Source organism: Anoplophora glabripennis, unplaced genomic scaffold (genome assembly GCF_000390285.2).
Source record: "Anoplophora glabripennis isolate ALB-LARVAE unplaced genomic scaffold, Agla_2.0 scaffold383, whole genome shotgun sequence".
Lineage (NCBI taxonomy): Eukaryota > Metazoa > Arthropoda > Insecta > Coleoptera > Cerambycidae > Anoplophora > Anoplophora glabripennis.
In genome coordinates, this window is record NW_019416484.1 from 351,938 (window position 1) to 377,392 (window position 25,455).

The following is a 25,455-nucleotide window of genomic DNA, read 5'->3' on the forward strand; positions in this document are numbered from 1 at the left end:
TAATTTATCGGCATTTGTGGCACGTTTAATTGCTTCGGCATTATCTTAAATGCTCATCTGGCAAGGATAAAAACTGCATCTCGCTTGTTGGTACAACTGCCATATAAAGAATTCTATTACGGTTATCGAGTCAAGAATTACAGGTGCTTCTACTTCCTTATTTTTATTCAGGAGGTATGTGAATGGGGTATTTGCATACGCTTATTTTAATTTTGTATGTATCAGAAGTCAGTTCCTCGTTTGTATTTGCTTGCTCGTCTGTTACGAATCAAACACACATTTATGAGGCATGTAAAAATACGTTAAAAAAAATAGGTGATGTCGTAAATCGTCCATGGTGTCTATCTGTGTTTGACAGACAACATATTTCAAACACCCTCTCAGAAAATTCGATGGGATTGAGGTCGGTACACCGAAGAGGCCATATTACAGGTCCACCTCTTCAATCCAATCATGTGTTCTGTGAGGAACAGAAAAATTGTAACACCGGTTGTTAAAATGTTTGTAACAGTTTTATGGTATCTGGGCAATAGATGCAAGTAGTTGTTGCTGTTAGATATGTAGGTCATTTTGTTAAAAATAGGACAGATTAATGAGAAATGTGCTTGGTTAAAACATTTGACAGAGTCAATGTCCAATTAACTGGTGATGATTAATTTGTGCTGAAGACCCTGAAATGGTTTACAACTCAATTTGTTTCATATTGCTTCTCATGAATGGACATGGAGATTAGGTGAAGAATTTTCTACTCACATTCAATTTTTTAAAGAAGGAATTAATCATCTGCGGATGTAAGAACTTATCGCCCTATTGCCTTATTATCTAACATTGCAAAGGACTTTGAGATGTGTCTGTATAAACAAATATTAGCTAGCTTAAAGTCGTACATATCACTAAATCAGCATGGTTTTTTCCGAATTGTTCAACTTTATTGATGAGAAAGGGCAAGTTGATGTCATTTACACAGACTTCTCAAAGGCCTTTGACAAAGTGGATCATAGTATATCACTACATAAGTTGGAACGATATGGTTTGAGTAATAGCTTACTCCGTCTTTTCAATTCTTACCTATCGAAAGATATATGTATGTATCTTATAATGGTTTCAAGTCGAATACTTTTAATGCGGCATCAGGAGTACCTCAAGGCTCTAACTTGGGGGCCACCCTTTTTATACTATTTGTAAATGACTTATCTCTGTCGTTAAAGTCAAATCATCCTATGTTTGCCGACGACTTGAAATTGTTCTTGAATATATCATCTACGGCTGATTATTATCTGTTACTGAAGACCTTACGGATCATGTTTATATACGGTGTAATTATTTACCTGTTAACACAAAAAAATGCAAAGTATGTACGTTTACTCTTAAAAATCAACGTCTCATATTTAATTATAATACAGGTATGTCAACTTAAAATTAAATTGACCTGTTTCGAGGTTTTCGTTAAAATCTCTGTTTAGGGGGGTAAACAACAAATATGAAATTGTTATAATTTTCTTATTAAAAATTAAAAAATATGTCTATTTCTCTGAAAAGAAAGGTTACATTTTTTAGAGTAGATCGAAAAAAAAAATTACAAAATTCATTCATTTGTCTGCTTATGATTTTTTTAAATTTCTGAAATCTTCCCTTAATTTCTAGCCTCCTTAACTCTGTTAATTTTAATAATACAAGAAAAAGTCAAGAAGCCATTTTTATGTAGAATTGTTTGATTTACAACTTTTATATGAAACTTTTTTTCTAGCCCTTACCCGTTTTGAGTTATCTTGAAAAACCCCTTTGTTTTATCTTTTTTCACCCTTGGCCGGGGGTTGAACAAAAAATGACTGTTACTTATTGTTATAACATACCTCAAACTAACTCATATAAAAAAAATCAGGCAAGTTGGCCAAAATTTCGATTTAAAGGCTTATTTAATTGGACTATTATAGTAAATGTGCTTTTAATGTTACTAAACAGGCACCCAAAAAAAAAAAATTTTCTTACATATATTTTTAACGGAGTATGATATCCTGTATGTTGACCCACTGAAGACGATGAAAAAAAGCAACTGGCTCCAAGAATCAATAAAAGTTTTGTCAGTGCCTAAATTAGCACCTAATGACAAAATAAACACTTCCGTTTCCAAAACTCAATCGAAATAAGTATCTGACGAGGATTCAAATCGATTGATCAAGAGCTCAGCTTTATCGTCCGATCTAGATGGCATCTTACGAAAAAAAGAATAATAATAATAACCGTCAGTCGCTTCCGGAGGTTCACGTTTTACTTAAACACGTGCACCTCATGCCTTATAAAGAAATTACATTGGGTAACGCTCATTTGCATCGCCAACAATTAAAGCTGTCTTTGTGGAGTCTGGACACCGAATTTTATTTTATTTATTTTGGCCATTTTTCGGTGCGTGCTATCGAGACAAAATATGTCGGCGAGTTATGTGACCAAGAAAGTTATAAGTTAACACAGGTGATTCCTCAGTGAGATTGCGTGGCTTGTCGCAATTTCATTCGAAATAAAAGGTGAAAAAAGGAAGTCATGGCACTTAATGCAATAATTTATCTGTAAGTGGCACATAAAAGCATTTTGGGCACATTATTGCCAATTATTTCGGTTAGTACAATGTATAAAAGTATATGTTTCACTCTTATCCCAAAAACCAAGAGCTCGCTGGAAAGTACATCGAGAAAAATAGAATAGAAATATTAATCATTCCATATTAATTTTTCAGAGTAAAACGAACAAATATTACCTCTGCGGAAAAAAAAACAAAATATTTGCTTATTTATTTCTAAAAATGGCAATAAAAATATCGCAGGTAATCACAAATAACAATACTAGCTAGACGGACATATTATTTCGGCTGTTTGGGGCGTCTATTTTATTGTATTCAAAGTATTGTTTATTTTCAAGTCCTTTGGCAATAAAAAAGGATGTTTTATGAATGAGGATGAATTACAAGCACGATTTCACAGGTATTTTGTAGTAAAAGGGTTAAAAGGGTATTGAAAATATTTTCGACCTGTTCGAACAATCTGAAATACAGACCACATTATTATCTGGAGCCAGAAATATTTTGAAGTATCGATTGCTGCAATAAAGAATAAAGCGGAAGTACAAATCTAAATGTCTATAAAAATTATGATAAGCATCTGTTCAGAGTTTTATTTATTATTTCTTTCAAAATCGTGTGAAATTAATAAGTTTGTTGTTTTTCAATTTTTAAACATTTTAACATATGAAAATCTGTTGAGATAATAACCGAACTTTTTGAATTACGCGCTAATAGAGACATTTAGTGATATGCGGTTGGCAGCATTGCGTTGAGCATAACCTCCTCTGTAACCACATGTTCCTGGATTGTTGATGTCTCATTTAGTTTTCGTGATATTCTTATTTGAGTTTTTAAACGATTGTTGGATATTTTGTGCTGTATTGACTTATATACCGTTTGTGACTTTCTAAATAGATATTTTGAAAGCGTTCAGAGCCGTACTCAGGAAAAATTTTAAATGATAGCTAAAAACCTTTTTAAGCGATTACAATAGTAATATCATCTAATGCAGAATTAAAAATGACTAGATCTTGCCATAAAAATAGCAGCGACGTATTAGAAAAATTAACCTGATGATGGCCCCTTGAAGACGAAACGTCGTATTGCAAAAATGTTCACGCTATTGAATAGACCGAAAAAGGTGGCAATATAAATATGCAATTTATTTTAAAATTTGTTTTCAAATGAAGCCAGAAAAAAATAAAACCATTTTGCAAAATTTCGGGTTTTTACGGATATCTCCGGAACTACCCGGAATTTTAAAACTTTCTAAACGGCATATTGTTATATAAAACACAACTTTTTTCTTATTAGAGCCACCCCGTATCTCTTATCGTTTCCTAGATCCTAATGCTATCCCATCCTTATCTTGGACACACCATATACTAATATATTTGCTGGTAACGCCTGATATGAACCAGATAAAACTTTACACATGTTTTCCAAAATGGTGTATCTTGGATTTTTTTCCAACACTCTTTGCATTTTATCTTGCATCTTTTATCTATCTTTTATCGTGCTACTGACTGGGCGTATATTATTAGCATCGTATATATTTTTTTGTACATCATCCATTATATCAAATTGTTCATTTAGGGATAGTTCATATGATTTCAATTTACGGAATTATGGAAATTGGGGTTCTTTAGTTTGTTTAATGGAATATTGCTTGAAAGAAAGGCGTCTGTAAGTTCATAGAAAAATACAGCGCTGGAGGAGGCATGGCTCTTCAAATGTCTTGTCACTTTAGTTTTGTAACAAGAATTTATAATGCGTTCACACACAGTACAAAATAGGTCATTTCCTTAATACGTATCTCCCTGTAACATTCGGGATCACTGTCAAACCATACTTGAAATAATTCCAGTCTATTTCTTTTCTCTTTTGGCATTTTACTTCATTTAAATGAAAAATAAATAGAACAGACTAAAAACTAAAGGAAAGTCGTATTTATTTCAACTTCATTCTTTTACTCGTATGATAGGATATTTTTAAACATGAGAAAAATTACAAGTAATAAAAGAACAATTAACAAAATGTAANGAATGTGATCTAGTAGGCCTTAGTTTAAAAAAGAACTGGACGGCGCTTGGCCCCAAAATACACTTTACCCCCCTCTACATTTCAAAAAAAATTTCGTCAAAATCGCTCCATAAATAAAAATGTTATGAGGGTGGCCCGCTTTCAAATGGGTCACTCTGTATTTGCTGGTAACTCCTGATATGTACCAGATAAAACTTTACACATGTTTTCCAAAATGGTGTATCCCGGATTTTTTTCCAACACTCTTTGCATTTTATCTTGCATCTTTTATCTATCTTTTATCGTGCTACTGACTGGGCGTATATTATTAGCATCGTATATATTTTTTTGTACATCATCCATTATATCAAATTGTTCATTTAGGGATAGTTCATATGATTTCAATTTACGGAATTATGGAAATTGGGGTTCTTTAGTTTGTTTAATGGAATATTGCTTGAAAGAAAGGCGTCTGTAAGTTCATAGAAAAATACAGCGCTGGAGGAGGCATGGCTCTTCAAATGTCTTGTCACTTTAGTTTTGTAACAAGAATTTATAATGCGTTCACACACAGTACAAAATAGGTCATTTCCTTAATACGTATCTCCCTGTAACATTCGGGATCACTGTCAAACCATACTTGAAATAATTCCAGTCTATTTCTTTTCTCTTTTGGCATTTTACTTCATTTAAATGAAAAATAAATAGAACAGACTAAAAACTAAAGGAAAGTCGTATTTATTTCAACTTCATTCTTTTACTCGTATGATAGGATATTTTTAAACATGAGAAAAATTAAAAAGAACAATTAACAAAATGTAAGCTATACGATACAGGGTGTTTCTTGAGTGAACTGTCTCTGGAGAGATAAAAAGTTACTGCTGTTGAACATTGTTATTAATATTGAACATTAAAAACTAAAAATTCTTAATGGTTAAGAATTAGGTGTTTACTTTACATATACCCTGTAAATTTACAAGAAAAGCCTTTTTCCTAAAAAAAATTCATACAGTTTTACCGGTACTTCTTGCAGAGCATATACATTATTTGTAAACACAATTTTATTCCCGATTTGTTTTTGTTACAACTTCCGCATTAGCTTATTACGCTTCGTTTAATGAAAATGTCTAATCGCTAAATCGCTGCACAAATAAAGCTACGGTGAAAATATCAATAAACCCTTTCTCTTGGCCCATTCGCTGGTTATAACACTTTTTCAGAACTCGTGAAAGCACGTTCCAGCTATAAAACGATTGTGTCGGTGGGTCTTTGAGGGTGTATGGGTAATCCCACAAATCCTAACCTCAATAAAGGGGCATTTGGAGATTTGAATCGCTATTTACTGGCGCCACTTGCGCAATACTTAAATTTTATGACAGTTTATTCAGTCCCACAACAAATCGATGGATGTCCAAATGGTGCTAGTCTTAGAACCGTAATAATCCTATAGGCGACGATATTCTTTAAAAAAATTGGAATTAATTGATGTTAATAATAATTGTAACAATTTTGTATTTACATAGTAAGGTGCGTTCATGATGAAATGAACAAGTTGGTTTAAAATTCAGGTAATTATTTTGTGGAAAAAACGCTCGGAGACTTCGATTAATATTTTTAGTTGCGGATATTTTGACATAAGAAAATTGTATTGTCTCAAAAAGAACATATGCATTGTTTGATTTTTTTAATGGAACACCATGTCTATTATGCCATTTTTGAATTATACGGTAAATTCTGAACATTTTTTGTATAACATACCATATCTCTAAAATCAGGGTTTTCGTAATAATGACGTTTAAAAATTGATATTTTCAAATGCACATGAAGTAATTAAATAAAATATTCAAATTGAAGAACCTTGAACATATCTTTAAAAACCAACAAAAACAACCTGGTATGCCAAATTTTATCTTAAACAAAACAATTTTCTTCGTACAAAAACTTTCGTATTAAGCGTTTTTCATTCCTTGACCCCTAGACCATTTTGATGTAGTATTTTGTGACAATAAAAACCAAACTATTACCGGCGTTTAGTTTGCCAGTGTCATTTTGTCAGTTTTACGTTTCATTTTAAAAATGCTTTTATCTGAGAAAGAACGTATTGAAGTACTTATGTTGATTGGTTTTGGAGACAGAGTGCTTACTCAACAAGAAGTGTGTAATTTCTTTAATGTAATTCATCCTGATCGACCTACAATCACTAGATCTACTGTCAGCAAAATTGAATTGAAATTTGCTGAGCACGGCTATGTTAGAGATTTTCCTAAAGGAAGACCAGCAGAAAGATTAGAAGATTCTAAACTAGACGTTTTACTAGGAACTGTAAATAATCCCCATGTAGCCGTTAGGACAATCTCGAGGAATTGTAATAACGCTACTTAGACTTTCTTTAGTTTGGACTCATCCCCGCTTTAGCTGTTATGTTTCCTAATCCACTAGATCCAGGTATTACTCATAATGACATATGGTTCCAACACGATAGGGCACCTCCTCAGTTTGCAATTGCAGTTCGACAATTTCTTGACTTAACTTTCCCTAATACCTAAATGGATTGGACGGAGACGTCCTATTGAGTGGCCACCAAGGTCACCGGATTTAACTCCTTTAGATTTCTTCTTATGGGGTTATTTGAAGTGAAGTTTATGTAAATAGACCAAATAATCTTGATGACCTGAAACAGAGAATACGCCAGGAAATAAGACATATTCCAACAGAGGTAATTGAAAACGTTCAACGGGAAACAATCATTCGACTACAAAAACGGACATTGCAGTAAACGGACAAAACATTGAATATTTATTATAAAGCAATTGCTATTTAAATGTTTTATCATTAAACTATTTTTTTTTCTATTTATCATATTTCAAACGTCATTGTTATGAAAATCGCAGATTTCAGAGATATGGTATGTTATACCAAAAGTGTTCAGAATTTACCGTACAATTTAAAAATTGTATAACATACTGGGTGTGCCATTAAAAAACCCAATGATGACTATATAATGTTCTTCCTGAGACACCATGTATACAATTTTCTTATGTCAAAAAATCTGCAACTAAAAATACTAATCGACTTGTCTGAGACAAAATAATTACTTGAATTTTAAACGAATTTGTTCCTTTCATCATGAATGCACTGTGGTTTTAAATCTGATGTACATATTAATTCATTTGGTGTACCTCAAGGCTCTAACTTTGGTCTAATATTATTTTTGTTATTTATAAATGACAACACCAAATTGATTGCGATAAAATTTTATTTGATATTAACTCCAAAGCTCAAAAACAATTAAGTAAATGTTCAATTTCACTAGTTAATAAAGTACGCATCTGTCTTTTTCATGGAACTATTTCTTCTACTGTAATCTTTTTTGTTGTTTATTCTTGTTCTATTCTGAAATGTAAAAAATGTGTCTCAATAAGCATTTCCGATGGCATTTTAAAAACTTATTAAAAAATATCCTCGCAATCGAACTATTTGTGTTGTAATTGAATGTCACTAAAATATTTGAAAATCTAAAATGGCAGCACATAGCATAATAAAAAAAAAAGAAATACCAGAAAATTTATAATCGAGGAAAACCCCGAGGTAACGAGTTTCGGCTAAGTTTATAACGAATTTCCACAAAACTCCAGGAGACGACGTTAAAACCGGCCACCCTGGGCACTAGGTACCTCGGAGACCGTTGCCGTCATGATATTCGTGTTCAGCGACCACAAAAAAACCCCGAGTAGCAAAATTGAACTCATTTCCGTCAATATTTTCCGAGTTATAAATTTTTCATATTTTAACTCTTCGAGATGCAATCTTAAAATTGCATTTTTCTTATGCACCGATGCAGTTTTCTTTTCTCATTGATCACATAGGGTCACAAACTTTCTGGACACTCTAACGAATCGAATGCAAAAAACCGCATCACGATCCATCTTACTGCACAGATTTCGGAGGTTCAGTGTTTCATTTCCTTGACTATTAGAATTCGTCATAAAATTCAAATTATTTTCGCTGTCGTGAAAGTTACAGAGTGAAACAGATTAGAAATAGCCTATGGTTTGCTGAAAAAAGAAACTCAGATTAAGAATCTTTCCTGCTTAAATATGCGAGAGCAATCGGAATGTTATTTCCCATATTTTATTGCAGATTACCGTTCTTATCCGTCGTCGATTCTGTTGACAAAAGAGTCTGTCACTGGCCAGGTGAAGCTCTTCATTGCCGAAAATGAATTACCGCGAAGTGAAAAAGGTCCCGTTGTTGGCAATCAGTTGTAATTCCGTGTTATTAGGTGGTTGGCTAAGACATGGGCGTAGAAGCAAGTTTTAATAAAACTAGAATTGAAAATACACAAGATGGAATGAGGATGATTAAACTGTGCCTGTATGTTCTAAGTTAAATTTTCTAGGACTGTCCAAAAAATATGTACACTAGTAACGTTATACTTAAAAAGAGTATATAGGTAAGCATTTAGAAGCATGGAGGGTCGATATTTCCACGGCGATGCTTCTCGCGCCCATCTGCCCCAGCAAGTTCGTCCACATAAAAGTGATTTACAAACAGTTTTTGTTTGGAAATGGCCAGCTTATTTATTCCGCTGACTCACTTTCCACACTTTTAATTCCGAAAAAAAAAAGGAATGGAAGGAATAACCGCGACAGGCACTTTGTCAACGACGAATTAGTGACCAATTTAGCACTAAGCCTGCTTCGCAGATGTGGAGTTTCTTACGTAACAGGATGATTTACTTTAACGCTGAAAAATTAGTACCGAAGAGGATGTATATTAATTAACTGTAAGTTTTGTAATATGAAGAGAAGAGAAGAAATGTTTATTCGTAAATAAAACGAAAACCACTGGGTTTAGGTATAGGAAAACTTTAACTTTAATTTTAGTGCAGAATACGTTAAAAAAAATAGTGGTTTCCATTTAAAAATTTCGAGTTTTCCACATTTTCTGAACTTCATATTCGATAATTTTTTATTGACGACCCTGTATAAAAACTAGAATATTTTCATGTCAAATTCGATACATTAGGTCTTCCTATACAAAATGTCCAATTTGCACAAAAAAATAAACATATGTTTTCGGGAAAACTAAATTTTACTGACGGTCTGCATCTGTCAATTTTTGCTTAAAAATCAAAATATATCGGAAACGGTCAATCCTAAGTATGTAGTGTGCTATATGTTTTCAACTTAAAAATAGATGCTCTTTCCGAATATGCAATAACATACAGGGGGTTCCTTTTAAAATAAGAAAGTTAGTATCGACTTTCGCTATAACCGGAAGTACGATGACCTTAAAAATATTTTAGCTTGGTAGGCCCCACGGTCCGTATCACACCATCACAATTAAAAAAAAATCCTTCCAGCGGTTTCCCAGATATCTATCGATGGAGTTCGTGGTGGGTCACCCTGTATTAATCATAAAAATGGGTCTGGTTACTGTAAACAATTCTTTTTACTGAAAACAAATTCAAATGGCGATTGTGTAAAAACTATTAGTCCGACAAAAATCTTGGTTTTGCTCACATAAAATACATGTAAATAGCTACCTGTGTGCAAAGTTTCAGTTCTTAAAATTAAAAAATGGCGGAGTTGCGAATTTTTAAAGAAAACGTCAAATTTACCGGATTTTCTTCGGATCTAATTATCCGATCGTATCATTCGACCTCTCATTCTCTCCATAATTTCATTCTCTACGATTCGTCCAGTGACAACATTAAGATTGCTTCAGTAGTTTGCATTTTATAAGCAAAAAAACTAAAAGTGCGAAAGTGTGCAGAATTTATCTACTAATTGTCCTTCACATAATCGCACGGTTGATTTCCAGGTAGTTTCTATGTCAAATTATGGCTATTATTTTGCTCTGTTGCTTAGCTTAAGAGTACAACACATAAAATTTATCATATTTACAATTGAGACCCAAACAAGTAAAACAAAAACACAATAGATTTTTCATTTACTATATCACTGTAAGTGCACAAAACAACCAGTTGGCATCAACAGTTTCTCAAAGAGTTGCATAATATTTAAAACCTCCAGATGCATCCAATTGCAATGGCCACTGCTTGAAGAACACTGACAACTTCCTCGTTAATGTAGAGATAATATTCAAACACTTAAAAAACATGAAGGATGGCAGTCAACTAGTGTGGCTAAAGGATATCTCGAGGAAAGCATCGTCAGTAAGTCGAAAATTTAAAAAAGTATATTTCATCAGCAAGAGCAGTGGCACCTCAAAATCAATCAGAAATGCCGATAGATAATCATAATAGTTTTCAGGAAGAACAAGTAGAATTGAATAAATTTCATGTTTCTAACTTTTCAAATTTGAATAATTATTGTACTTTTAATATACAGGGTGATTCAAAATTCAGTACAAATAATTTAATGGCGTATTTTTGAAACCAAAATAAGAATTTTTTTTCCTATAAACGTGTGTCCAAAAATGCTTCGATATACAGGGTGTCAAAGTTTTTTATTTTTTTCGATTTTTTAAGAATAATTTTCAAATAGATTTGAACGTTCGCTTAAAACTTGGGATACGGGTTTTTTTAGAATGGTAAATTTAAATATGTCATTGCTTTTGAAGCTGCTTATGGAGGGGGCCACCTATAAGAGTAAGCTTGAATTAAATTGGCCCTAAATTTTGCTACCCCGTCCTTGTACATTGACGTTTCCTATTAGTGCATTTATTCCCCTATCAGTTGTAAGCAAAAACGGTACACTTTGCCGAAATCTCTCAGGCCAACTGTTTCCGAGATACAGGTTGATGAAGAGCTAAATGCACACCATATTTCCAAATTTTATAACTATTTACGGTGAAAAATTTTAAAATTTATTTTGGTCTCATATTTATAGAAAAAAAAGTCTTATTTTGACCTCGAAAATATGCTCCTAAATTCTTTGTACTGAATTTTAAATCAGCCTGTACATAGCAATGTTTCCAATATTTAAATAAACAAGTAAAGTGACATTTCATGTGGTAAAGTGCCACTTTAATAAAAGATTTTGAATTTAGTAAAATAGCACATTATTAGTCAAAGTCAAAATGTAATTTTTGTAATAGTTATAAAACTGAACACTTGTAAAGAAGAAACATTTTGAACAAAATTCTACCTCTACAGGCTGCTACAAATTCGCTTCTCACCACAAAGATCTAGGAAACGGTAAGAGATAGGAAGTAGCTTAAATGAGGGCAAAGTTGCGTAATCAGGGGACCAACATTATGCCTCTAAAAAATCAAGGCTAACATGATTAGTTTTCGAAATATTTGAAAAAGACCGAAATTTTGGAAATCCATATTTGTTTCATTTTAGCCGTCTTTGAGGTGATATTGAAAAAAGAAAACTTTCTCATGGCGACTTTTTGTCCTTTATAAATAGCATAATCAATTTTTATATTTAACGTTTCGTCTCTCCAGGACCATCATCAACTTCATTTTTTTAAATACGACCCTGGAAATATTTTACTGCATCAGCTCGAACCAGATTCAGACGTTTTGTTTCATCTTCAGTGTATTCATTCTAAATTTATCTAATTTTTTTATTTAAATTTTTATGTTTATTAAATTATCCTACACTCTAAGTGTCGTTAGACGTTCATAATTTGCATGTGTGGAGTGATGAGAACCTTAAAGAAACACGATACTAATCACAACACCTTATAGCTACAGCAATTAACATCTTGTTTTCATCACCTAACTAAACTCAAAGTTTTAAATCCGCGACACTGCTAATTAAATCGATATGCACAGATCTGCAAATCATGCCATTTTTCTCAAGAATGGCTTTCTGTAGGCGATTTTCTCAAGATCCAATTTTTTTTAAATAAACCCATCTTATGTTGCTGTCCGCCGAGAAAACTATTACCCATACATCGATGTGACTACACTTTAAGAAACAATAGCTATAATAGTCCAAATAAATGTACCAAATTTTAACGGGATCGGTAAAAGGGTTATGAAGTTATTAATTAAATTAGTTTTACTTTTGACAACTTTGAAGGCTTGTAACTCAAAAACCAAAAAGATTTAACTTTTGTTTCGTAGATCGTCGTGAATATGCAGTTAAAAGTTGTCGGTGAAATTTGCGGACACCCTGTATATAAATAATAAAATTTGTGTCTTCCTTTACCTACTGCAACTTATACAACCAATAATACTGTAAGACTAGCCTTAGATTAAGCTACCCCTAAACTCTTATTAGTTAAGTGGATAGAACAATCTTATTCGATTGGTTGAAACACAGCCTTCCTAAACTACGCGGTTAACAAAATACTATTTTTTTTGTCTAAATATAGTCCATTTACATGTATTTATTCACAAAAGTCAATTTCAATCGGAACATTTAATCTTATAGTTAGGTACCATTATATCCAATTTATATTTTATTTCACTAGATTTTATAGTTTCACGGCAAATTGCTCAATGGGTCACGGTTCACTTCATCCTGCAACTCAGTGGCCTCTTGCTGCAAAAATCCTGCATCTTAAAGTTACTGCCTGCACTCTATTAGAAGTGACCATTCAATCAACGCGATTGTAACTGTGACATCGATATTTTCCCGTTTAATTACCAGCCATGATTCGCCGATTTATACAATGACTTCTCTTGTACACCCGGGACATCCGATCGTTCGCTTTATTAACAAAATCAACTGCCGTGGGGTATATCAAATCGCAGACAATCTCATTAAAATTATTGTTGTGCATCGTCAATGTATGAGTCCCGAAATGAACAAAGTAGGTGCCCATACAGCAAATTAATACTCTAAAAAGATTTTTAAAATATTATTACTCATTTGTTACGACGTTTTTGAAACATTTCGAAACATTTTTTAAACGTTTTAAAAATGCCAAGGCCATATAATCATTTTGAAAATACTAATTCGATTGACATAAATGCAATTTAAGAAACAAAAATAAAAAACTAAATACCCTACGTTGTAAATTATATTTGTTCTAAACATCTCACATACATATTTAATATAATAATAAATAGTATATTTAAGAAATGCAATTATGTACAAGTACATATATCAATTATAAAACATTATTTTTAACATTTACTTACACCTGAACTAATTTTTGAAGCGCGAAATATATACATGCAGTTACTAGTTAGGTATATTGCAAGTAGGCACCTAAAGACACTATTTGACACCTGAGACATACTTTTGAAAAATTTTTGTAACTATTATAGAACGCGAAATGGTACTTTTGCGTGCAAGCATTTCGAATTCGAGATGCAAACAATATTTTTTCGAAAACTGCAATAAAATAAGACAATTGTGTCATATACAACAATTTAATTTATATTTGAAAGCGTTTGATCAAGAGGGTTTAGGCGCGGTAACTATCATAAATAAATAAATAAATAAATAAATAAATAAATATTTGTTGTTTGAAAAAGTAGTGTTAGAATTATATATTGTAATTCAATTTATAAGAGTTTTTCATTCAAAATGAGTTCGGAAGGCGTAGGCAAGCCAGGGGAAGTATTGGAAACGGCACAAAGTATATGCCGTTCTGATGAGTTATGCAAACTTATTTTGAACGTCAATTTAAAAAATTTCAATGACATTATTGTAGTTACAATTCCAGATTCTAAAAATATGGTATGTCATGTACGTTTGCAATTACTTCTCGTCTGGGTTCTGTTTCTCACTTAGAAATTCTCATAGAAATATATATATATATATAGATTAGATTGGAAATTAAAAGTGAAATTTCACGCTTTTTCATGCGCTATCAAGCAGGTAGATGTTACAACCAATCAGTCGGTAAGAATACCCTTTCTATGATTCCTAATAAGATTGCACAGTTTTTGAAACTAGAATATCCTGAAACATATACAGGCCATTCATTCCGAAGAACATCGGCAACGTTACTGGCTAATACAGCAGTTGATGTATTAGCAATCAAGAGACATGGTGTGTATAAATCAGCCACAATTGCAGAAAGTTATGTTGCTGACAGTTTAAGTAACTAACATGAAATAGCCAACAAGATTCTTTACAATGACAATTCAACTCCAGGTTCTAGTATTACGTCGCATCATGCTGTTTTAATGGATCAGTCAGATAATATTGAGCCTCTGGTGACTGAAATGGAGTGGTCGAATCATTTTGAGAAAAATGTGACAATTAGTAGACGTGAGGGGAATAATTATCTAGATTTTATAAATATTACTAAATATAATAACTGTACAAGTACTATAAATATTTCATTCATAATAATTAAGAAAATGTAATGTTCATCAAATATTTCTATTTTATTAGTTCATAAAATATGCATTTATAACTTGAAATCGATTTTATCCCTAGGGAGGTAAGTTACCTCACTTACCTCCCGTTGTCCATAGCAATATCCACTTCTACGGTAAAATCTACTTAACCTACCTTATTAATAGTCTATTTGCTATAGTGGGAGCAGATAAAAGTATTCTGCAGCTAGGTGATAATAAAGACTCACTTTGTCAACTGAAAATTGATCGAAAATGTCGCCTTTTGATGACAGCCTTCGAAAAAGGTAAGTATTTTATCTATTATAACTTTCCATTAGATTCTAGTAACACTAGGTCGTTTTTTGTCTCAGCGATATGGACTCTTTCTATAGGCAACCATACATACAATTAGGTTTGAATGATTGATCTACTAGAACAAAATTATGTTTATATCAGTAAGGAGTTGCAAAACCAGATAAATCCAAAAGAATGTTTATAAAAAAAAAACGAATAAATCCAATAAAACTGATATATTACTGATAAAACAATAGATCAATTTCTTTTCAAAATGAAATTGAGGACCGTTCTAAGCACGTGTTTTGCCGAAAATAATGTTTTTTTTAGTTGAAGTTTAATTTAGTTCTGGTTTTTGATATTAAAAATTGATTTATTTAAATTCATCATTTATATTCTTTTATAGAAATAAATAAGTAGTTTAAGATGTGATTTTATTATTTTATATTACCACAAAATCAAATAGAAAATGCAATGTTATTAATTGTAACAATAAATCAGAAAGTTTAATAGGACGGATAAATACTTTTTAAATATTAGCATTATTTAGTAATACTAAAGGATGAAAATGTTAATTATGTAGTTATTATTAGAGATCGAAAATCTTTTATATAATTTTATTCAAACAAAAACTGACATAACCATTGCCATCTTATAACTGAACTCTTCGTATTATGTACGTAAGTACATATTTGCATAGTAGTATGAAACAAAAAGGGGCATAGTCTATTTTTCTACACTAAACACATGGAATTTACCATAAAATATATAAGTATAGTACGTAGTAATATGTATCACCAAAAATTAACAAAAATAATAATTTTCTATTACGTCCGTACGATATTTGTTGACATTGAATTTCAAGAAGACCCCTGCTTCACTTTCTTGGAATTAACCGCATGTTACGTACCTACTATGATCCGCACGCACGCCTTTGATGCGCTACAGCAAAACGGCTGTCATAAATAGAGCTCGGGACTCGGTCGGATGATCATAGCCGTCGCGTCGGCCTTTCGCTACAGCGCAAAGTACGAAACCGGTAATAAAGGCAGTTATTGGCTTCGCGTTTACTTCTTGTATAAGTGTTTTAATATTCTATTATTGTAGAACGCGCCAAGGGATGAAAACGGCCTTTTGCTGATATAGTACGCAAATTTATTTATTTTTATTTGTTTACAATAAACACGCCGATACTAGCTGATGAAAACCCTAAGCTTTAATGATAAAACTGGTATTTATTAGTTGAGCTGTCATAATCGGCCCGCTAGTGATGGGCGCCGTCAATAAGATTTCCCTGTAATCGAACGATTTCTTTTACGATTTTAGTTGTCTTTTGATGCAATTATGTCCAGCGCAGTTAGTGCTAAAAAACAGCAAATAATTCATACTATACTGACAAAAAAAACAAGTTTACCGGTAAGCAACTATTCAAGTTCCATTTGATATAGTAAATAATAAAACATTTCATTCCTACTGGAATAAGTACAACCCCGAGTGGAAATTACCATGTCGGACCAGCTTGGAAGTAATTTGTTTAATTATATAAATATATCAGTAGATGTCGAAAGGTCGTTCTCTTCAGATTAAGATATTTTATCACCGACCGCCGCGAATAAGTTTCGCTGAAACAAAAGTGGAAACATGCCTAATGATGCGATCTATAACGGATCCTATCCAGATTGTGGTATCGATGGCAACGAAACCTAAAACAATTTACGTGTTTTACATGATACGGTGACTTAAATATTATAATCATTGTTCACTTTATTTTATGTTGATGATCCGCACGCCTTTTGGTGCGCGGCCTATTCTGACAACTGTATTTATAAGTCTCGTTAAATTATTACCAATTCTTTTTGTATTTCATCACATTTAATCTGTTATTTTTGGATTATTTAAATGTTAATTTAAATAAAATTTTCGAATATTCGAGAATTACGTGGAAAATATCTAATGAGGAAGAAACAGCGATTTAAAGGGAATGCTGATGTCTTAAGAAAAAGTCGTTATTAATTTTTGTGTTGTTTATTTTACAAATGGCAGTGTTTAATAAGAAATATGGGAGCAGAGAGATATTATAACAAAAAATAGCAGTGAAGGTGTATCGGATCGTTTTGTCGTGGTTTGACTAGAGTAAAAATTAGAAATTTGATGAAGGAATGTCAGACAAGAGTATAAAAGTGTAAAAATTTACGGACAAGTCCATCACTGCAAACTTAAAGCGAACACATAAATTACTCTAGAAATAGATAGCACCATAAATTTATTAATTACAAAAATATTCTCTTTAAAAGATAACTAGTATTACGCTTATGATAAGAATCATCACAGCAGGCCTGTTAAACTGTGATCCGCCTAAGAGTACACCACTGGCTTCGACAGAAGGATTTCCTCGTGTGGTATCATTACATACATACAACTTACCCTAAGTACTATACAAAAATCTTTACATGCTTTTTATTGTTACACAAACATGGCACGGCGTTATTAAAAAAGTTACAAAGCATACTATACAGTTTTGACCGCGTGTTGCTAAGTACTTGGTCATCCGTTTCTGTAGAAGTATCACGCTAGATGGTCAAGTACTTTCGCCATACAGGAACACTAATGGTTGAACACAGCTTGTCTATCGATGTGCCATTCCCACCAATATTTAGTTGTGGGTATGAGTAGGTACGAATTCGTGCGAATGCCACATCAAACATGAAATTATAAAATGATTTCCTAACAAAGTAGCCTAAATAAGTAACAAAATTTACGTGTTCCTAATGCAGACTTGACATCTGCTGATCCTATTTCTGACGTTGCCGGCTTTTAGGGTTTGCTTCTGTGGTTTCTCAAACTGTTGGTTTGTCTCGATTGTGGCCAGCCAGAAACTTAGGGTATTGGCGAAGTAATGGCAAGTACCCTGAGCTCCATTGCACTCTATGAAAGGCGTTGCTCTGAAGTCTTCCAGACAGGAACCTGGGCTGGACAATGACTGACCGCCACCTTCTGCTCCGGCAGCCGTATGCTAGAAAAAAATCAAATGGATTACATTCTGGTTCTGAATCGAGAAATATGCAACTTACCATGACAAAACTGTAACCGATCCAGAGGGAGCTCCAGCCGTAAGGACAATCTGGTAATGTTAGTGACTGACTGTGGACAGCGATTACGTTTGCCGGCGCCTCGCACACCACGCATCTTGAAATGTATTCCTCGATTTCATGTTCGGCTACTGGCATCATTGGAATAGCTGCGCTAGTTGAGAGCCAATAAGACTTATCATTGCGACTGGCGTAGTGGCACACGTTGTTGTAATCACAGAACACAAATGGCATGGTGGAGAATTTTCTGATGCAAGAGCCGGCGAAACCTAAATCTTGAGCGTGAGCTTTTTCATTACCCTCGACATATAGAAGGGAGAAACCCTCCCACAATCTAATGTGACCACTTTCGCACTGTGGTATTTCTCTGCTTTGGCTATGCCGTACCAGTAGTGTGCCTGTCAGATAATCTGGTACATTAGTGCAAGGAATACCGGGTTCTCCTTTTTGCCCAATTTCTCCAATAGCTCCCTGAAGACCAATCGCTCCTTCAAAACCACGGTCCCCTTTCTCTCCTACCAAGCCGGGACTTCCTGGTATTCCCGCAAATCCTCGATCTCCTTTTTCACCAACTTGTCCAGGTAGTCCCGGAATGCCGTCAATTCCTGGCGACCCTCGTTCTCCTGGAATACCTGCAACGCCAGGATAACCCCTATCTCCTTTTGGACCCGGAAAACCTGGTGGTGCTGGTTCTCCTTTTTGTCCCTTCATTCCTAGCGCACCTGGGAGTCCTGGCGTTCCTGTCAATCCTTCATCTCCTTTAATTCCAGAAGGTCCTATAGGACCTGGGAGTCCTGGACGCCCATCGAAACCTCTATCGCCCTTTTCCCCTGGTAACCCAGGAATTCCCGCCACTCCTGTTAAACCTCGATCTCCTTTTTCTCCGGGTGAACCTATAAGTCCAGGAAGACCCCTATCGCCTTTTTCTCCAAGGGGGCCCTCAGATCCATCAATTCCAGGGAGCCCTGGAGGACCAACGGGACCTACTGGTCCAGGTACACCATCAAATCCGCGATCTCCTTTTTGTCCTTGTAGGCCCAGAGGTCCAGGAGGTCCTGAAGGTCCCGTTTGGCCTGGTAATCCCTGTAAACCTCGTTCACCTTTTTCACCCGTAAGACCGGGAGCTCCTTCTCTTCCATTCTTGCCTGGGAAACCAGGGAGACCTTTTTCTCCTTTCACTGTAAGACCTGGCAGTCCAGCAGCTCCAGGGTATCCCGCATCACCTACAATATTTTTTCCGTTAAATCTATAGCGAACAATTACTTACCAAACAAATATTTATATTTATTCTAAAAATATTAATTTTTAATTTACTATTTAATTAAATTGAATTTAATGAGTGACAATAGTAAATTCTATATAGAACGAAAAATTTTAATTTTGTTGAATAATTATTTTCTTTTAATTACTCGGTACTTATTAATTAATCAAATGTTACCCAATTATATAGAGAATTAAAAGTCTGATATTACTTTTATCTACAGGTACTTTATACCCACCTTTGGGTCCGGGTATACCAGGTAGTCCAGGACTTCCTGCAATACCTGGAAGTCCTATATCTCCCTTTTCTCCAGGTAGTCCAGGTTGTCCTATATAGCCTGTGTCGCCTTTCTCTCCTGTTCTACCAATTAGACCAGAAGGGCCAGGTTCCCCTTTTTCACCCTTCATCTGAATTAATGGACCAGGGGGACCTCTTTCTCCAAAATCGCCCTTAGGTCCAGGGAAACCTACAGGACCAACCGGTCCTGGTGAACCTCTTTCACCTTTTGGTCCATCATAACCGTTTATACCGGAAAAACCTTTATCTCCTTTTTCACCTGAGAAGCCGGGCGCTCCCGGATAACCTTTATCTCCTTTTTCTCCTGAAAATCCATCCATGCCATCAATACCTGGTGGGCCGCGATCACCAGGGAAACCTCTGTCTCCTTTAGAGCCAGGAATGCCATCAAATCCTCTATCTCCTTTTATTCCGTTAACTCCAGGTAAACCATCTAGTCCTGGAGGGCCAGTATCGCCCTTTTCTCCAGGAATACCGGCAATGCTTCTTCCTGGTTGCCCAGAATCTCCTTTCAGACCTTGGAAACCACGTTGACCAGGCAATCCGTCAGGTCCACGCAAGCCCGGCATCCCTGGTTCTCCCTTTTGACCTTTCTCAGACACTGCGCCTGGCTCTCCTTTTCTTCCTGGTAAACCAGGTATTCCATCTTCTCCCTTAAATCCTGGCACACCGGGTGACCCTGGCACTCCTGGAGGTCCAAATGGACCAATGTCCCCTTTTTCCCCCGAAAAGCCTACTTCTCCTGGCATGCCGATCAAGCCTTGTGGCCCTATAGGTCCTGGATAGCCTCTTTCACCCTTTTCTCCGATCAGACCTGGAATTCCATCCATTCCGGGAGCACCTGGTGCTCCAGGACGCCCTAGACTGCCTTTGAATCCTTTAGGTCCTTGACCTCCTGGTATACCATATTCTCCCTTCGGGCCCGGGAAGCCTGGCAATCCTGATCTTCCAATTTCTCCCTTTAGACCCGGTTCTCCTTTAGCACCTTCTGGTCCAGGCCTTCCAGGTATACCATCAATTCCCGGAGGTCCAAGTGGACCAGGCTCTCCCTTTTCTCCTGGAGGGCCAGTCAAACCATTAAGGCCTGAATTTCCAATATCTCCTTTCTCTCCCATTATTCCAGGAAATCCGTCATTGCCAGGAGGTCCTGTTTTTCCTGGGAATCCTGGAAGTCCTTTTTCTCCCTTTATACCGATTGGTCCTGGAGGACCTGGAGGTCCTATTCCAGGAATACCCGCTTCACCTTTCTGCCCTTGCAATCCTCTTAATCCAGGTAGGCCGGAAGCACCGTCTCTTCCCGGTTCACCTGGGAAACCCATTGGACCGACTTCTCCCTTATCCCCTCTAGGACCTGGTAGACCTCTTTTTCCTACTGGTCCTGGAGGTCCCAATTCACCTTTAGGGCCGGGGAAACCAGGGCTACCTGTGTCTCCTTTGAAACCAGGTTCACCATCTCTTCCCGGGAATCCGGCTATACCCTTGTCACCTTTCAATCCTTTACTTCCTTTCTGTGGAGGATATATTGTATCTAATGGACATCTTCCCGGTTCACCTTTACGTCCCGGATACCCAGATACTCCTACTTCCCCTTTGTCTCCTTTCAAACCCATCTCTCCGATGTCTCCTTTAATACTTATTCCCTTTTCACCTTTCGCTCCCGGTATACCTGGTTCACCAGACCTGCCGTCCAATCCTGGGAAGCCAGTGTAACCTTTGTCCCCTTTAGGTCCTGGTAAACCTGTTAGTCCAATTTCGCCTTTGGGTCCTATTGGTCCTGGGAGTCCTGATGGACCTGGTGGCCCTACATCGCCCCTTGCTCCTGGCTCACCCTTCAGAGGTCTTTTTAGACTCTCAGGTATGACTGCATCCTTTCCTGGGGCTCCCGATAATCCCGGAAGACCGTCATTTCCATCGCGACCCTAAAAAATAAATCGAGCACAAAATTTGAAATAGTACTCACAACTATGAACAATTCCTTATTTATTAAGACCGTTATCACAAAAATAAAATAATTTGCAAAAAGGAAACTTACTGGTTTGCCTGGTGGTCCGTCTCTTCCAGGTACCCCGTCTTGACCTGAAAGTCCCCTAAATCCTGGGGAACCAGGGGGTCCTCTTGGTCCAATGTCTCCGTCTCTTCCATCGAATCCTCTATCACCTTTATCTCCTTTTACGCCAGGGAGGCAGTCGATGCATCTACCACCAATGTCTCCTTTTTCTCCTGGTCTGCCCGAGCTTCCGGGGATGCCTGGTCGACCAGCGTTACCCTTTTCTCCCTGAGGTCCAGATGGTCCAGTAAAACCAGGTATTCCATTTAATGCATCTCCAGGTGCTCCTCGAGGGCCAGAAAAGCCTTTTTCTCCTTTTTGACCCTTTTCTCCATCTCTTCCCGAATCCCCATCCTCTCCTTTAGGTCCCTAATAAAACAATTCATGCAGTTTAATGTATTCCCTTTTATTTAATATTTACTAGGCTTGTACACATTGTATAGAGGTAAGTAGTCATTATCTACATTACGATATTTTACCGGAAAAATCAAAACTCCGTACGAAAAGGCGTATAAGGCCTTTATAAATTGATGGGGAAAAAAATTAGATCGAGAAGTTCATTTGTTTTATTTTACTGAGAAATCCCAAAAGCTGGTCTCTTCAACCTTACGAAGCTTATACACAAGTATATGCTGGCCACAAAAGAAAATGGGCATTAGTTCTTCAAGCTAATAGCATTTATGAAAAAAATCTATTGATTATATGCCAAATAATTAAAACCTTTCTGGATAATGCTACCGACAGAGAATATCTTAAGTTTAAAGTATACCAGAAAGAAAAAACAAAGTTAAAAGTGGTTACAATGATATGATAAGAAAACAATGTTGCTCGTCAAAATCAAAATAATGATTCCGAAAGAGATATTCAGCTTCATAGGCCAAATCAACGAAAAAAAGTTATAAGCGTGAATTTACGTAAAAATTGTACAAATTACCAGCCTGTAAACAATCTTCCCCCATTTTTATGACTGTGGATACTAATATGTTATTATACATAATATTTAGCATCTATAGTGATAAATTCAGCTTGCCGAAATAAAAAGTCGTGCCCAACTCTATATTATCTGGCCTATTTACAAAAGTTATTTACAGCTAAGGCCGTCGAACACCATCTGTTTATATTTTATAAATGTATTCAACTCAAATTGCAGCGACGTATTCTGTGGAAAAACTTTTTATTTACCATTATAGATAATCCTTTTTCTCCTGGTAATCCTGGTGCGCCTTGAGGGCCAACGGGTCCAGGAAAACCTCTTGCTCCATCACTTCCAGGGAATCCTATCGAACCAGATTCTCCCTTCTGTCCTTTTTCTCCCGGAACTCCTTCCGGTCCGGGTGTTCCGGGAAGCCCAGGCCCTCCCGATGGTCCAACTGGACCTCTGGGTCCGGGATCTCCTGGGAAACCATCCATGCCTTTTGGTCCCATTGGTCCAGGATAACCGCGAGGGCCTTGCGGACCAGGCGCCCCAGGAAAGCCTTTTCCACCTCCTGGTGGCCCAGGAGGGCCTGTCAATCCTACTAAACCCGGAGGACCGTCTCTACCAGGTTCTCCTTTTAAACCTGGCCTTCCTGCTAACCCTGGAAGACCTTCCAGACCTCTATCCCCTTTTTGCCCGGGGGGTCCAGGTGGTCCAGCAAAACCATCTCTTCCCTAAGAAGTAAAAGGAGCTTAATTATTAAAATAATAGAATTATATTCACTTACCCTAGGTCCAGGCGCTCCTGGTAAACCCTTTTCTCCTTTCATGCCGACACCACCAGGTATTCCATAATCTCCATCGGGTCCAGGTTCCCCCTTTTGTCCTGGTAATCCAAATTCACCTCTGTCTCCTTTCATTCCCTGTTCTCCCCTTGGTCCAATATGCCCACCATTGCTTTTTTTTTCACCACACGCCGGTTCCCCCGGTGCTCCTCGAGGACCCGGTACTCCTTTCTCACCTTTTGCTCCGTAAAATCCGACCCCCATAGACCCTTTCAGACCTTTAGAACCAGGTGGGCCTCGCGGACCCTAGTTAGATTACACAATATCACTAGTAATTCATTTTAGAAATAACACTATCGTCACTTACCACATCTCCTGGCGATCCTTGCGGACCAGATGGGCCTGGTGGACCAAGAGGTCCAGGATGACCAGCTGGACCAGTGACTCCATCTCTTCCAGGCTCTCCCTTTTGACCTTTCAAATAGCTTTCGCAGTGGGCTGCTTCTCCCTTTTGTCCCTTAATTCCAAATGTACCAGGGTAACCTCTTGGTCCCGGTTCTCCTGGCAGACCATCGATTCCAGGAAGACCCTAAAAAAGAAAAAAAAAATGAATTGATGAACGCTGAAAATAATTTTATGCATACATCAGTGCCGTTACAACCGTCCAAGCCTGGTATACCAGGAGGCCCCGATGGCCCTTGAATGCCAGGAATGCCGTTGATACCAGGAAATCCCGGAACACCGGTTCTTCCTCTTTCACCTTTTGGGCCACGCGGTCCCATCGGGCCTTGTTCCCCTTTTGCTCCTTTTTCCCCCGCTAAACCTTCCTCGCCGGGAAAACCACGGTGTCCCTTATCTCCGGGTATACCAGGTATACCAGGGAAGCCCTGTGTGAGAAAGTACGAAATTTAATAATGCGACGTAAACAGATAATAAATTCTGGAACTGTATACATACGCGATTTCCTTTTTCAGCAAAACATTTCGGTATGCACTTATCGCTACCATTTCTTATACCATAAGCGCTTCCGGGTGCTTCGACTATATCATAACTACTAGCGTAGGGCCTGCGGTTTTGATAAGGACTACTGTCATATGAGCCATAGGGGCCGGACGATTGGCCTGATTGACTTCCATATGATCCAGACTGACTGCCATATGAGGCTGATTGACTACCAGATTGACTACCGTAAGACGATGATCCAGACTGGCCACTATACGCAGCTGATCCAGATTGACCGCTGTATGACCCCGATCCAGATTGACCGTTGTATGACGCCGATCCGGATTGACCGCGATATGACGGCGATCCAGATTGACCGCCGTATGATGATGATCTAGACTGTTCATCGTTTGATGATGATCCAGATTGGCCGCCGTATTGGCCATCCAATGATGCTGATCCAGATTGTCCACCGCTAGACTCATAGCCATACGATGACTGCCCAGAACCCTGTGACAAATTTGGTGAATTTGTAGAATACTCCCTTCCATTTTCCCTGGAATTGTAAAAAAGAGTGGAACTACTACTGGATGAATCATATCTTGTATCGACATCTCCAGATTCTCCATATCCTCTTTGAGGCGTTTCCCTTCTCTCAGATGACTCGTATCCACCTCTGGATGATTCATATCCATTAAGAGATGAGTTGATGTTCTCGGACTCGATGGGGTCTTGATCTCCTCTGAATTCAGTAAAAAATTAACTTTTTAGATTTTATAACGCTAAACAATAAAATATAACGTTTTAAAATATGTACAAGGTTTTACATGGGTAACATAAAAAAAAGGAAAAAACATAAATACATTTTTTTTGTAATCGCTTCTGTTTCCGAGATATGATGTGTTAAAATGATAACTGCTAATTTCTACTATACATATACTGTATATAGTAGAAATTTGGAAAGCTGGCATTTTAAGAAGGATCGTCTACTACTAATACGTATGTTCATACATAATTACCATTTTCCG

At 36.5% G+C, this 25,455-nt stretch overlaps 1 protein-coding gene across 1 annotated transcript in view; it reads right to left on the reverse strand.

Moving 5' to 3' along the window:
- Nucleotides 1-17,100: 17,100 nt before the first annotated feature.
- The window catches only part of LOC108909457 (collagen alpha-1(IV) chain), a 43,519-nt gene continuing 35,164 nt past the window's right edge, over nt 17,101-25,455 (reverse strand). Inside the window, exons 4-12 of the mRNA XM_023454680.1 lie at nt 24,443-25,169; nt 24,130-24,372; nt 23,853-24,074; nt 23,489-23,791; nt 22,968-23,435; nt 21,771-22,154; nt 19,680-21,657; nt 18,163-19,403; nt 17,101-18,104 (exon numbers count right to left, since the gene is read on the reverse strand). Coding sequence (XP_023310448.1) covers nt 17,847-18,104; nt 18,163-19,403; nt 19,680-21,657; nt 21,771-22,154; nt 22,968-23,435; nt 23,489-23,791; nt 23,853-24,074; nt 24,130-24,372; nt 24,443-25,169 — 5,824 coding nt within the window. The 3' untranslated portion in view covers nt 17,101-17,846. The remainder of the gene's footprint in view (nt 18,105-18,162; nt 19,404-19,679; nt 21,658-21,770; nt 22,155-22,967; nt 23,436-23,488; nt 23,792-23,852; nt 24,075-24,129; nt 24,373-24,442; nt 25,170-25,455) is intronic.